The 12,988-nt window shown below is 40.4% G+C and overlaps 1 protein-coding gene across 3 annotated transcripts in view; it reads right to left on the reverse strand.

The window, feature by feature from the left end:
* LOC135215514 (CDK5 and ABL1 enzyme substrate 2-like) overlaps positions 1-12,988 on the reverse strand; it is an 82,119-nt gene that overhangs the window by 9,853 nt on the left and 59,278 nt on the right. For all 3 annotated transcript variants that reach the window (XM_064250325.1, XM_064250327.1, XM_064250326.1), the window contains 2 exons: positions 11,763-11,869; positions 9,882-10,086 (listed from right to left, as the gene is read on the reverse strand). In XM_064250325.1, the coding sequence (XP_064106395.1) occupies positions 9,882-10,086; positions 11,763-11,869 (312 nt within the window). The remainder of the gene's footprint in view (positions 1-9,881; positions 10,087-11,762; positions 11,870-12,988) is intronic.

Here is a 12,988-nt window from a genome sequence, read left to right on the forward strand (position 1 = left end):
GGTTTGCAAAGACTGAGTTGCAATGCCAGAATGTTGCCTTCATAATATTACTCGGGGATATGTTTTTGTTAAAAGTCAATGACGTGGCAATAGCTCTTACCTCATGAGCTTTGACCTTAAGGACTTTGAATTGACTTTCATCACATATCGCATGCGCTTCTTTCACCAGGCTTCTGATAAAGAAAGAAAGCGCATTCTTCGAAAGAGTCCTCCTTGGATCTCTTACAGAGCACCAAAGGTTGACATCATTGCCCTTAAGTTTTTTCTTTCTCTGTTAGATATGAATTTCAAACTTCTTACTGGGCAAAGCGACCTCTCTGCTTTCATACGCCTACTAATGCAGACAATCCTTGTACTTCAAAGCTCCTAGGCCAAGGATTTGAGGGGTTCTCGTTCTTGGCTAAGAACGAAGGAAGGAACGAACAGATAGCTGCATCTCCTCTGAATCCCACATTTCCTTCTATTGCATGGAGTTCACTAACCCTCTTTGCGGAAGCCAATGCCATGAGAAAAATTGTCTTCTTCGTGAGGTCTCTAAACGATGCAGACTGAGGCGGTTCGAACTTATTGGACCTCAGGTAACGTAGCACTACATCCAGATTCCAACTCGGAACCCCTGGAGAAACCTTCTTGGATGTTTCAAACGATCTTAATAGATCATGAAGGTCCTTATCTTCTGAAATGTTTAAGTTTCTATGCCTAAACACTGCAGATAGCATGCTACGATAGCCTTTAATGGTTGATACCGCCAATCCACTTTCTTCCCTAAGGAAAAGTAAGAAGTCTGCTATTTGGGTCACAGAGGTACTGGAAGAGGAAAAGTGATGGTTCCTACACCATCGCCGAAAGACGTCCCACTTCGATTGGTAGACTCTAAGGGTAGAAGGCCTTCTTGCTGCTGCGATAGCCGTTGCAACTCTTGCAGAAAAGCCTCTCGTTCTGACCAAACTTTTGACAGTCTGAAGCCAGTCAGATCTAGAGCGGGGAGGTTTTTGTGATACCTCTCGAAGTGGGGTTGTCTGAGCAGATCGATCCTCTGTGGTAATGTTTCTCGGAAGATCTACTAACCATTCCAGTACCTCTGTGAACCATACTTGTGTGGCGGGCCAGAACGGGGCTACCAGCGTCATCCTTGCCTGCCTCCGATTCTGCAAATTTCTTTAGAGTCTCTCCAGTATCTTGAATGGAGGAAAAGCATACATGTCTAGACCCTTCCAATCTAGTAGAAACGCGTCTATCGACACTGCCCTCTCGGGGGTCCGATATCGGAGAGCAGTAGTTGGCTATCCTCGCATTCTTGGCTGTGGCGAAGAGGTCTATATGAGGCTTGCCCCAAAGCTTCCACAGGTCCTGGCAAACATCTTCGTGAAGAGTCCACTCTGCAGGCAGGACTTGATCTTTCCTGCTTAGGAGGTCTGCTCTGACGTTCTTTTCTCCCTGTACGAACCTGGTAAGGAGACAAATCTTCCTTTGCTCTGCCCAAAGCAGAAGTTCTTTGCTGTCTCGTACAGGGAGAAAGAGTGAGTCCCCCCTGCTTCCTGATGTAAGCCAGGGCCGTGGTGTTGTCCGAGTTGATCTGTACTGTTGAAGCTAGGACGTGGGGCTCGAAAGCTTTCAAAGCTAGCCAAACCGCCATCAGCTCCTTCTTGTTGATGTGCCAGGTCACCTGTTCCTTGTTCCAGGTGCCTGACACTTCTCTTGAGCCGAGCGTCGCTCCCCAACCTGTTTCCGAGGCGTCGGAATACAACACTTGGTTGGGGTTCGGAATGTGAAGGGACATCCTTCTGCAAACCTGAGAGGGTTGGCCCACCAAAGAGAGGTCCTTCTTGATTTCCCTTGAGATCTCGAAGGAGAACTCTAGGTTTGCGAACGACACCTCCAGTTCCGATGTAGAAAGAACTGGAGAGGTCTGAGGTGCAACCTTCCTAGAGAAAGGAATTGCTCCAACGAGGAGAGTGTCCCCAAACAACTCATCCACTCCCTCGCTGTGCATACTTCTTTCTCTAGGAAGGCTTTGACTTTCTCTGACCCTCGGGCTATCAGTTCTGGAGACGGAAAAGCCCGAAAATCCAGAGAAGCCATCCGAATCCCCAGATAGATACGATCTTGACTGGGGATCAACTGAGACTTTTGAAAGTTCACCAAAAGTCCCAGAGAACTTGCCATGAAAAGGGTCTTTTGTAGGTCCTCCAAACATCTTTTCTGCGACTTGGCTCTGATCAGCCAGTCGTCCACGTAAAGGGACACTCTGACTCCCTCCAAATGTAGCCATCTTGCTACATTTTTCATTAGGCCTGTAAAGACCTGAGGGCTGTTGAAAGTCCGAAGCACAAAGCCCTGAACTGGAATATCCTTCCTCCCATCATGAACCTGAGGTATTTCCTTGAAGAAGGATGGATAGGCACATGGAAGTAAGCGTCCTGAAGATCTAGGGACACCATCCAGTCCCCTGGCCGAAGGGCCGCCAACACTGAGGATGTCGTCTCCATGGCGAACTTCCTCTTTTCTACAAAGAAATTCAGGGCGCTTACATCCAGAACCGGTCTCCATCCTCCTGAGGCTTTTGGAACTAGAAAAAGGCGGTTGTAAAAGCCCGCTGAGCAAGGGTCGCTCACTAGCTCTATAGCCTCTTTCTCGAACATTTGTTCCACTGCTTGTGTTAAAGCAAGGCTCATGATGGGATCCCTGTACCTGGCCACCAACTCCCTCGGAGTCGTTGTCAACGGTGGTCTTTCCGTAAAAGGAATCAGATATCCTTTCCTTATAATCGAGAGGGACCAGTTGTCCGCTCCTCTCTTTGCCCAGGCTTCCGAGAATCTTAGAAGTCTGGCACCTACTGGAGTTTGGAGGACTACTTCCCTACTTCTTAGCTCTGACAGAGCGTGAGAAGGATCTACCTCTCTTGAAAGGTCTATTACCTCCTCTCGAGGTAGAGGCTCTAGAACGGGGGGCCCCCTCGAAAGGGCTCCTGTCTAGCTGGAGTCTCCTTCTTCGTCTTCGTCTGGAAGGAGGTCCTAGGCTTCCGTGCTGACTGCGCGAGCATGTCCTGAGTCGCCTTCGCAGAGATAGATCCTGAGATGTCCTGGATTATCTTCTTCGGAAATAGCAGAGGCGAGAGCTGCGAATACAGGAGAGAGGCTCTTTGGGCATGCGAAAACAGACTTAGTCAGAAAAAGAGCAGAAGACTGATCTCTTCTTAAAAGGATCCCTGCTCCCAAATAGGGAGGCTATTTCGCTCGATCCATCTCTAACTGCTTTGTCAATGCACGTTAGAACACTGTTGAGATCTTCTGGCAAATAGCATCCGGGTTCTGAGTCTTCTTAGCCAAAGACCCCCAAAGACCAGTCAAGGAAGTTGAAGACTTCCAAGACTCTAAACATTCCCTTCAGCAGGTGGTCAAGCTCGTTCATAGCCCAGGTAGTCTTAGCAGACAAAAGAGCCGAGCGTCGTGCTGCATCTACCAGAGAAGAGAAGTCCGCATCCGCCGATGAAGGAAGACCCAGACCTAGGGGTTCTCCAGACTCGTACCAAAATCCAAGTCTGCCCGTAAGCTTGGAAAGGAGGGAAAGAAAACACAGTCTTCCCTTTCTCTTCCTTAGAAAGCAGCCAATCACCAAAACCTCTCAAAGCCTTCTTCATTGAGATGGTTGGCTTCATCCTCACACAAGAGGAAACTTTCGTCTTCTTCGAAGTCGAGAATAAAGAGAGAGGAGACGGAGGAGCGACGGGAGTAAGGAGTCTCCAAACTCTTGAAGAAGGAGATCTGTAAGGATCTTATAGGACGAAAACTGACGAGTCCTTCACCAAATCTCTTCTGAAGGTTCAACTTCATCCACTGCAGAACCCTCCGCTTCTTTACGAGGGCAGTTAGCCTTCTCTAAAGAAATGCGCCTGTCCAGAGAGTGTCTAGTAGCAGACTGGCGCCTATCAGGGGAAGCCAAAGTTTCTGGAGAGCTCCTCTCGAAAGAGTCCTTCCTACTCTGATGAGTGCGTGCTCTTTGCTCCTTAATCCTACTCCTAGAATTCCGGGCTTCCAAAGGGGAGCGCCTGCTAGGAGAGGGGAGCCTACTATGCTCAAGGCGCTTCTCAGGATCCATGCGCCTGTTCAAAGGAGAGCGGCTTGCCAGGCGAGCTGCGCCTACCATGAGGCGAACGCCTACTAGGCTCTTGGAGCCTACTTACAGGAGAGCGAAGCCCTGGAGAAGGTAGCCTACTAGGAGACCGGCGTCTACCATGCTCCACAAACTTCGCTCCCGACTTGTGTGTCTCTTCAAAAGGTAGTCTCCCAGAAGAGACATATCTTTCAGGCTCTACACGCCTGTCCTGAACCGAGCGGCTAAAAGGAGAGCCGCGCCTATCAGGAGAAAAGCGCCTATCCTCCGCACCACGCTTGGGAGCGGGAGAGCGTCTACTTGGGGAGTAGCGCCTACTAGGCTCAAGGCGCCTAACAAAAGGCGAGATCCTGTCTCTTGACGAATCCATCAAAGAGTAGGCTCTCTTATCCGGAGAATGAAGGATCTTCGGAAATGCGCGAGAAGACGAGGCTGTACGCCTGTCTTTAGACGAACGCCTACTAGGCGCTAGATCCCTTCCTACTGGAGCGATGTAGTCACCAGGAGAAAGCTTCTTGGGCGATTGACGCCTGGAAGACGACAAGCGCCTGCCGAGGGAAGAGCGCCTCCTTCCATCCGCTGATAAAGGAGAGAGAACCGACTCTGACTGAGACGGTAACACAGGCGAAGGAATCCTAGACTTCTTGACAGGGAGAGAGACGTCTTTCCGACGCGTTCCTCCTGCCAAGGAGCCCGCCAGCGCCGAAATCTGCGCTTGCAGTCCAGCAAGAATTCGAGCTGGAGATCTTGCAAAATCCTCCACCGGAGAAGAGGCTCGAAGCCTACTATGAGGCGAGAACTCCTGCTCCCTCCTGGGTTTCTTGATCTCTACTTCCGGCTCTTCTGGAAAAACTTCCGGGCTGGAAGGAAAGGAGCCAGGCGCCCTTCCAGGCTCTCTTCAGCGGTCGCGAAGAATCCGAGGCGCTCCATCCTCTTCTAGGCGAAGGTGAGGAAGAAGAAGAGAAGCATTGGCGCAATACCTCCTTCTTCGCGCGAACAAGGGCAGCCTGGGTACGAGCATCAGGATCTACCGAGGGGACGCCTGATCGGTGGGAGTTCTCCCTAACCTTCCTGCGGCTGTTGACTTTCCTCCTCCACTGGGACTGGGAGTCTGGAAGAGGTCTAGGCCTGGAAGCATTAAGGAGCCGATCAGACGCACCCTCCACTGCACTGGGGTCACTGCACAATTCACCTTCACTACTCTTACCTTGCAACGAACGAATCTTCTTTTCCATGCTAAGGATCGTGGCTCTCATGGTCGCCACTTCCGTAGTCGTATCCTTAGGTTCGATGCAGGGCGCAGGAGCTGAAACTGGAGAAGGTTCTAATGCTACAACAGGATTTTCTTCTACCTCGCTAATACGAGACTTACTAGAACTCCTAGACGAAGCCTTTCTCACCCTGTCTTTCTCTAACTTCCTCAAGTAGGAAGAAAGAGCCTTCCATTCACCCTCATCCAACTTCTCACACTCATTACACGGGTTAACAAAAGAACATTCTTTCCCTCTACATTTAAAGCAAACTGTGTGAGGATCTACCGTAGCTTTCGGTAGTCTCACCTTGCATTCATCCATAGAGCACACCCTAAACATAGAAGATTTCTTAACCTCTAACTCAGACATCTCGAAATCAAAGAAAAATCCAAATCAATATCCAAAAACAATCCACAAATGCGTATGCCAAGCCAACAAGATCAGGTACTTCACCGAAAGTCAGTCCAAATAAATCCACGGCAACGAGAAATGAATAAAGCTGTCAGGAGGTAACAACCACAGGTGTAGTCGTCACCGGCGACAGAAAAATTCTGGCTGGAAAGGGAGATTGGTTCTTACAGCCGCCACCCAGCGGCGGGTAAGGTAGATCACCTGACCTACCTGTCGCGTGTGCCGCGAGTTTTGAATTCTGTCGTGACGTCAGAGACGTATAGCTAAGTATATATCTGACAGGAAAGTTCATGTACAAAATCAGCCAATTATATAAAGTACTCACTCAATGGGGTAAAAATCATAAGTCTTAAGTTTTTCAAATTTAGGCACTTAAGAACCACTCAGCAAGTTAGTATATAAATGCTGGGTTCAATAGGAATCCAGCTAGTCTACCCAGATGGAATATATTTTAAAATTATGAGATAAATCAGACATTTACTAGCCTGTTGCTAGGCTTCATTCTGTTTGCTGTGTTAAAGTTTTTATGCCTTGATGATGTTTGTACATATTCTTTCTCATGTACTATTAAGAAAGCTTAGTATAGACGGCCCACAGTTAACAGCGCAATCGCTTATTTTTTTAATATTCATTAAAAAAATAAGGCATTTTAAGGTATTTTTACGGCACAATTTTCAGTAACAGCGCCGCTAATGCCGTTATGTCTAATGAGTACATACATTTGTAGAAATAGTGTTCAGACCATAAAGGTTATGCAAATGATATAAAAAAACTCTATTGGGTTATTACATAGGTATTAGGATAAAATATATGCCACTGACATCGCGTTAAATAAGTGCAAATTTAGCTATGGATGTGTCGATTTATAAATGTTCATGCTTTCATGTTTAAAATGTGTATGACATGTACTAAGCATAGGGTATTTTTATTTCTGCACAGAAATATGATACAAAGGCAGCTTTTGAAACTGCCCTTCACGTTATCAAAGAGATTTTTTCATGTTCGTTCTTGTGAGCCGCTGCCTTCTGCTCTTCCGAAAATATAGTTAAAAAAAGTGCAAATTTAGCGATCGATGTTGATTTTGTAAATGTTCATGCTTTTATGTTTACAATGTATATGAAAATGTATTATGCATAGGGTATTTTTATTTCTGCACAGAAATATGATACAAAAGCCAGCTTTTGAAACTACCCTTCACATTATCAAATACGATGTTTTTTTATGTTCGTTATTTTAAGCCGCCGCCTGCTGCTCTTCCGAAAATATATTTAAAAAATGTGCAAATTTAATTATCAGTGTCGATTTTATAAATGTTCATGCTTTTATGTTTAAAATGTGTATGAAAAAATATTACGTATAGGGTATTTTTATTTTTGTACATAAATATGATACAAAATAAGGCAGCTTTTGTACCTGCCCTCCACGTTATCAGAGGATGTTTTTTCATGTTCGTTCTTGTCCGCCACTGTTCCGAAGAATGGATTTACAAAGACTTCTTGTGGTTATATTTTATTAATTTGGGAGCTAATTATAACTCATTTTATAAATGAAACTTCAGCTTTTTGTTATAATGAAACTTCAGCTTTTGTTATAAGTTTTTTATAAGTTTTCATGCATTTATGTTTAAAATGTGTATGAAAAATGTATTACAGGGTTTTTTTTATTTTGGTACATAAATATAATACAGTGGCAGTATGCTTGTCCATTTGAAGTCTTTGTAACTGCCCTTCACATGATGAAGACAATAGCTTGTTCAGTAGCGCCCGAATAATAGTATTTTAATTCATATCATTGAATCATGTTTTTTAAGAAATTATATTTACAATTGTTGCATAAATTGATTTTAAAAGACAAAACTTGCATATACATTCAATTTTGCACACTGCAACTTGTTTGTTTTTCCATGGAATAGAAGTAAAAAATATTATTGTGCAACTCGGTCGAATTTTTGCTTTGTTACTCAAGCAAAAAACTGAGGTACAACCACACAAGCTCGAGATGCCGCTGCTACATAGATGGCATAGTGACGAAAATTAAGATAAGCACAGAAGAAAAAGTAAATATGCATCTTTTCCATAAATCCTTTACAATGTTAAACATTAATTCACTGTACCCAATAATATTGTATATATTCTCATAATATTGTATTATAAAATACTACAGTAAATCTAAGCCAGTATTCCGCGGAGCAGCCAATGTTTTGGTTTGGACTGATGGCAAATACGAGTTTGTTTTGCCTTATTTAACGCAATTCTGAGCGAATGTTCTTGCTTCTAGTTAGCATAAACGAATATCTAGATACTTGAATTATATGACACAAGGTTATTTTTCCTTATACGACATGTTTTAACTGGAAATATGACTTGAATGTGTCTAATTGTGATTGTGAACTAATTTTTTTTTGTTAACAAATTACATTGGCGGCATGTTTATTGAGTAAAAATAATTATGTGATTCCGTTCGCAATTTTCCTTTATATCATTGTAATACGAACTTTACGTTATTTATCTTTTATCGGTGTGAAACCAACATTAAAATGTGTTCTTTCAAGCACAGTATCTCAATTTTATCTAAGGTTGTGTTTGATGGCATATGTTTACTTGAGTTTTATCCTTGTTGCTGATGCACGATAATGGTCATTAGCAGCTTGAACAGTTTTCTCAGCTTCAGCTATAACTAGGTTTAAATTTAAAAGTATATTTCCTGATTGATCTTTGATCTATATTGATCTCTGATCTATAGCGAATAAAGTTATTACATTAAGATATCTCAGTCCTATTCTATATAACGTCATTCATAACAACTATGGTAATAGTGTACTATAGTACGATGATTGAAATACAAGCCAAACAGATGTTGTTATCCAATTCGGTTGTACTTAGAAAAAAAAATTGTTTCTCGTTCGGTTGTTCATGGCTGTACACATTTCCACAACGAGTATAACGTTAAAACCATACTTTCATCATTCTCTTTTGCTGTTTTTGAACTTATGTAACTAGAAGATGGGATAAAGTTAGGCTATTGTAATTTGGTCTCTCATAAAATCGGATTATCGTAAGACGAATTATCGTAACTCGAACACTACAGCTACCTGTACACTGTATAAAACCTTATTATATCTTTACGTATCCTAGACACCCAAAGGATTAAAGCTAGGCTTTTTTTCACTTTACAGTATTTATGATATTATAATGTACTGTACAGTAAATTCTACAGTACTATACTGCATAAATATAATTTTACTTACTGCGCCATTGCGGGATTATGGCGCCATTTGAGTGGTCTAGGGTGCTGTTAACAAGATTAGAATTTCTAAGGGTGTGCGGCGGCCGTAGGCTTTGAAATCGCTTAGCATCGGCGGCCGGGAATGGAGACCCTGCCGCTAACTGAGGGCCGCCTGTATATATTTTTTCAATAATTTACACTTTTGACATACTTATAGATGCTCTACTGGATGACTGGGCCCAGGAACAGGATTTTTAATAAATGACAACAACTTAAGACACAATTTTCTCATAATACGTTAAGATATTCCCGAGTAAAAAATGTAATCATAAAAATCCTAGCCTTGTGCTAAGTTTCAATCAGCTTACTTATTAACTAAGCCACTAGTCTTGGAAATAAAGCTTTTTCCCCTTGAACACAAAGGTGATTTACTTAAAACACCAGTCCTTCTGCAAGTTGAAGAAATAACTTTAAGATAGTATCATTAGCTGAAGACAGCTAATAAGGAAATGCAAATACATCAGCTCTGTCTTCTTCACTCATAACCTAAAAATATGTTCTGAGTTGTACTTGAACCACATAGACTATGTGAATAATCATGAAAAAAAAAACTTTCTTCTTAGCACCTTCTTACAGGAAATACCAATTCTCCTTTATCCAATGGTTTCCTATGAGTGTATAACTCCTGTATTCCATGTTGTTAAAAACCCTGTTCAAAGAACATTTAAAAAGTCAGGACGGCCTAATAAGGCAATCTCTACCATTTAAACCACCAGCCAAATTTCTTTAAGTCAACATTCATGTAATAATATGGAACATGCATGCCTACAGTCCCTGTAACTACAACAAGAAAAAAATACAGTATAATGTAATATTTACCTCTATCAAATTGCTCAGTGCTTCTCCTTTTACATCGTTCATTTTTGCAGCAAGGATAAGACATGCGCCCGCTATTAATTTACGGTTCTGTTTGTTGACAATAGTCTTGAGGATCAAGCGCTCAAAGTAGACGTAGGCATGGGCAACTGTCAAAAGATCTATGTCGCATTCCTGTCGTGCAATCTTCAACATTTCTCTTTTCAAACTGTAATGCAAAATGATGAAATGCTATTAATAGAACATAATTAGGAGCTATGTACCATAAGGCAACCTTGGTAACAATCAAAACTGTTTCTGCTGAAATACAATCATTAACAAGAGATGAAAGTAGTGAAAAGTATATCAAAAGCATTTGTAATCTGCACAAGTCTTGGAGCACAAAGTAAAATGTCTTAAGAGGTCATTTTGTTATAAAGATATGAGCAGTAAATTCAGACAAAGACGTAAGATAAAAGCAAATTTCTCACTGATGTTAAATGAAGCAATATGATAGCAAAACATTTCAAAAATGCAAAAGCCAGAAAAAATATATTAGATTCAATAAGCCAGAAAAAATATGTTGGGATCAATATGCCAACAAAGCTAAGAAATTCAGGCTGAAACTGTAAGGTACCGGAACAAAAAATAAATACAATTCTTCTAATCGCAAAGGCATGCACATACACGGAAACTCATTACAGAAATACACAAAAACTTTTTTTCTGTAAATAGCCCCAGTATTGTAATAGTACTGCCCTTTTGTTCTGCTTGTTCTTCAGAAAAATTTGGGTAGATGCTAATGACATTAAACAGTACATAGGTGTAAATACCTTTTCATTTTATGAGGTTATAATGATATACTGAGAAATATACTGGTAGCAGATCCCAGGCAACCAGTAATGACCACTTGGTTGTTAAACTTTAAAACTAATTTTCATTAAAAATGTACAGATGAAATATGAAAATGTTGATGCTTGGAAACAGGCAACAAAATAATATCTCCAGGTTATAAGTGACAGTGAATTTCATCCCGGTTATAAGTGACAGTGAATTTCATCCAGGTTATAAGTGACAGTGAATTTCATCCAGGTTATAAGTGACAGTGAATTTCATCAACTACAGCATTGCACCAATTAAAAGGTCACTGATACTTTCTTTCACCTGACCCATTATGGTTTACATCTACTGAAGTAGAAATATTAGATAAAAAATATGAAGTAATGTGAAATCATTACAAAATATTTGAAAATATACAAAAATATCTAAGAACTTTTTAAATGATAAAAGTGTTAAGCAGAACTTCATATTCTAATAAAAAAACTTTTTGTTATAGAATCTTTAATCTTTGATATACTGTAATTACTTTTCTTATAATAAACAATCCTCAAGATATCTGAAATAAAGAATAACAAAACCTAAATAGCTAAGTTTCATGGAAAAAGGAAAGAAATTAAAAACTGTTGGGTCATCAAAAGGTATTGAGTAAAACAGTCAAGTCCTGTATGTGTCTCAATACTATCGTGTAAAGTCAACACAAAACATTGTAATTAATCATTAACCCACCAAAGAATCCTTAAGAATAAGTTAAAAATAAATGTAACCAGCTTTTAAAATGTTTATAATTTATTCACTCTTAATTCTACCATTTCTAGGTAGCTGTTCATTTACTGATTATTTACCCATTTAAAACTACTACTTAAAACATCAAATCAGTTTCTAGAAATGCAATGTGGATTTATTGGAATAATGACGAGGCTAATTAGAAGATATATTTGTATTTACAGTATAATCTTAGTAACTGAAATGTTTAAAAAGCAGGCTTTATATTATGACACTCGCCCCATGAGGCAAAACTGGTTAACAGGCAAAAAGCAAGCATAATTCTCTTTGAAGAATACTTACCTTCTTAGCTTACTGAGGGTAAGCTGAATTTGAGGGAATTTTCCTCGGAACTTGTCATTCAATTCTTTCTTCAGTTCTGATGGTTTTGTGTAGTCCATAACAGAAGTCTGTAAAACAAAATAGTGTAATTACTGCCAAACCTTTAGACAAGATAATCAAATAAAAAATAATTTGGTCATTATGTAATTAATATCCAATACTGAACTCCCAAGAAGATTTGGTAACCTGGCCCTGAAAAAAAGTACTTTTTCCTACTTTTATCACTCATTACTATTATAGTTACCTGTAAACAATATTGTAAAACTCTGCAACACAAGTATGTTAAAATTTCTACACATATATTAGACCACAATGATAAATTAGTATTTATAAATAAAAATAATAAAAGTAAGTATATCTACATGAACTGCAGCTTCTTAAAAAGTAATGAATGGACAAATTAAAAATATAAAAAATGCACTGATTAAATATCTTCTACTTCCACCTCTGGAAAGGAGTATTGGTCATAACTTACAATACCATAATAACATGGAATAAATTCTATAACCTACATATGACATAATACTTAACAATGAGGTACAGTAATATCCCGAACTTATGCAAGGTTAGGTTCCAGACCCCATAGCACAAGAAGTAGTTTCGCAAAAGTTGGGCATGGTATCTTAAAATGCTAATAAATGCTTGCTTCTAGAACTTGAACAATAAATATGACCCTCATCATGCTCCCTAAGTATTAAGCTAACTTTTAAATGAAATTAAAGTAACTGTAATTTGATTTAAAAGTTAGTTTAATACGTTACCCTAAAAGAGAAACAACTGGTTGGCGTTAAAATAGTTACAGTAACTACTATGTACAAATATGATATTGTTATGTTACAAAAAGTTTCATACATACTTACCTGGCAGATATATACATAGCTGATTGGCTAAGACTCCGTCGTCCCCGACAGAAATTCAAATTTCGCGCCACTCGCTACAGGTAGGTCAGGTGATCTACCGGCCTGCCCTGGGCGGCAGGACTAGGAACCATCCCCGTTTTCTATCATATTTTCTCTCTTCCACCTGTCTCCTGCGGGGAGGCTGGGTGGGCCTTTAATTGTATATATCTGCCAGGTAAGTATGTATGAAACTTTATTGTAACATAACAATATCATTTTCATACAATCAACTTACCTGTCAGATATATACATAGCTGATTGGCACCCTTCGGTGGAGGGTAAGAGACA

Source organism: Macrobrachium nipponense, chromosome 5 (assembly GCF_015104395.2).
Source record: "Macrobrachium nipponense isolate FS-2020 chromosome 5, ASM1510439v2, whole genome shotgun sequence".
NCBI lineage: Eukaryota > Metazoa > Arthropoda > Malacostraca > Decapoda > Palaemonidae > Macrobrachium > Macrobrachium nipponense.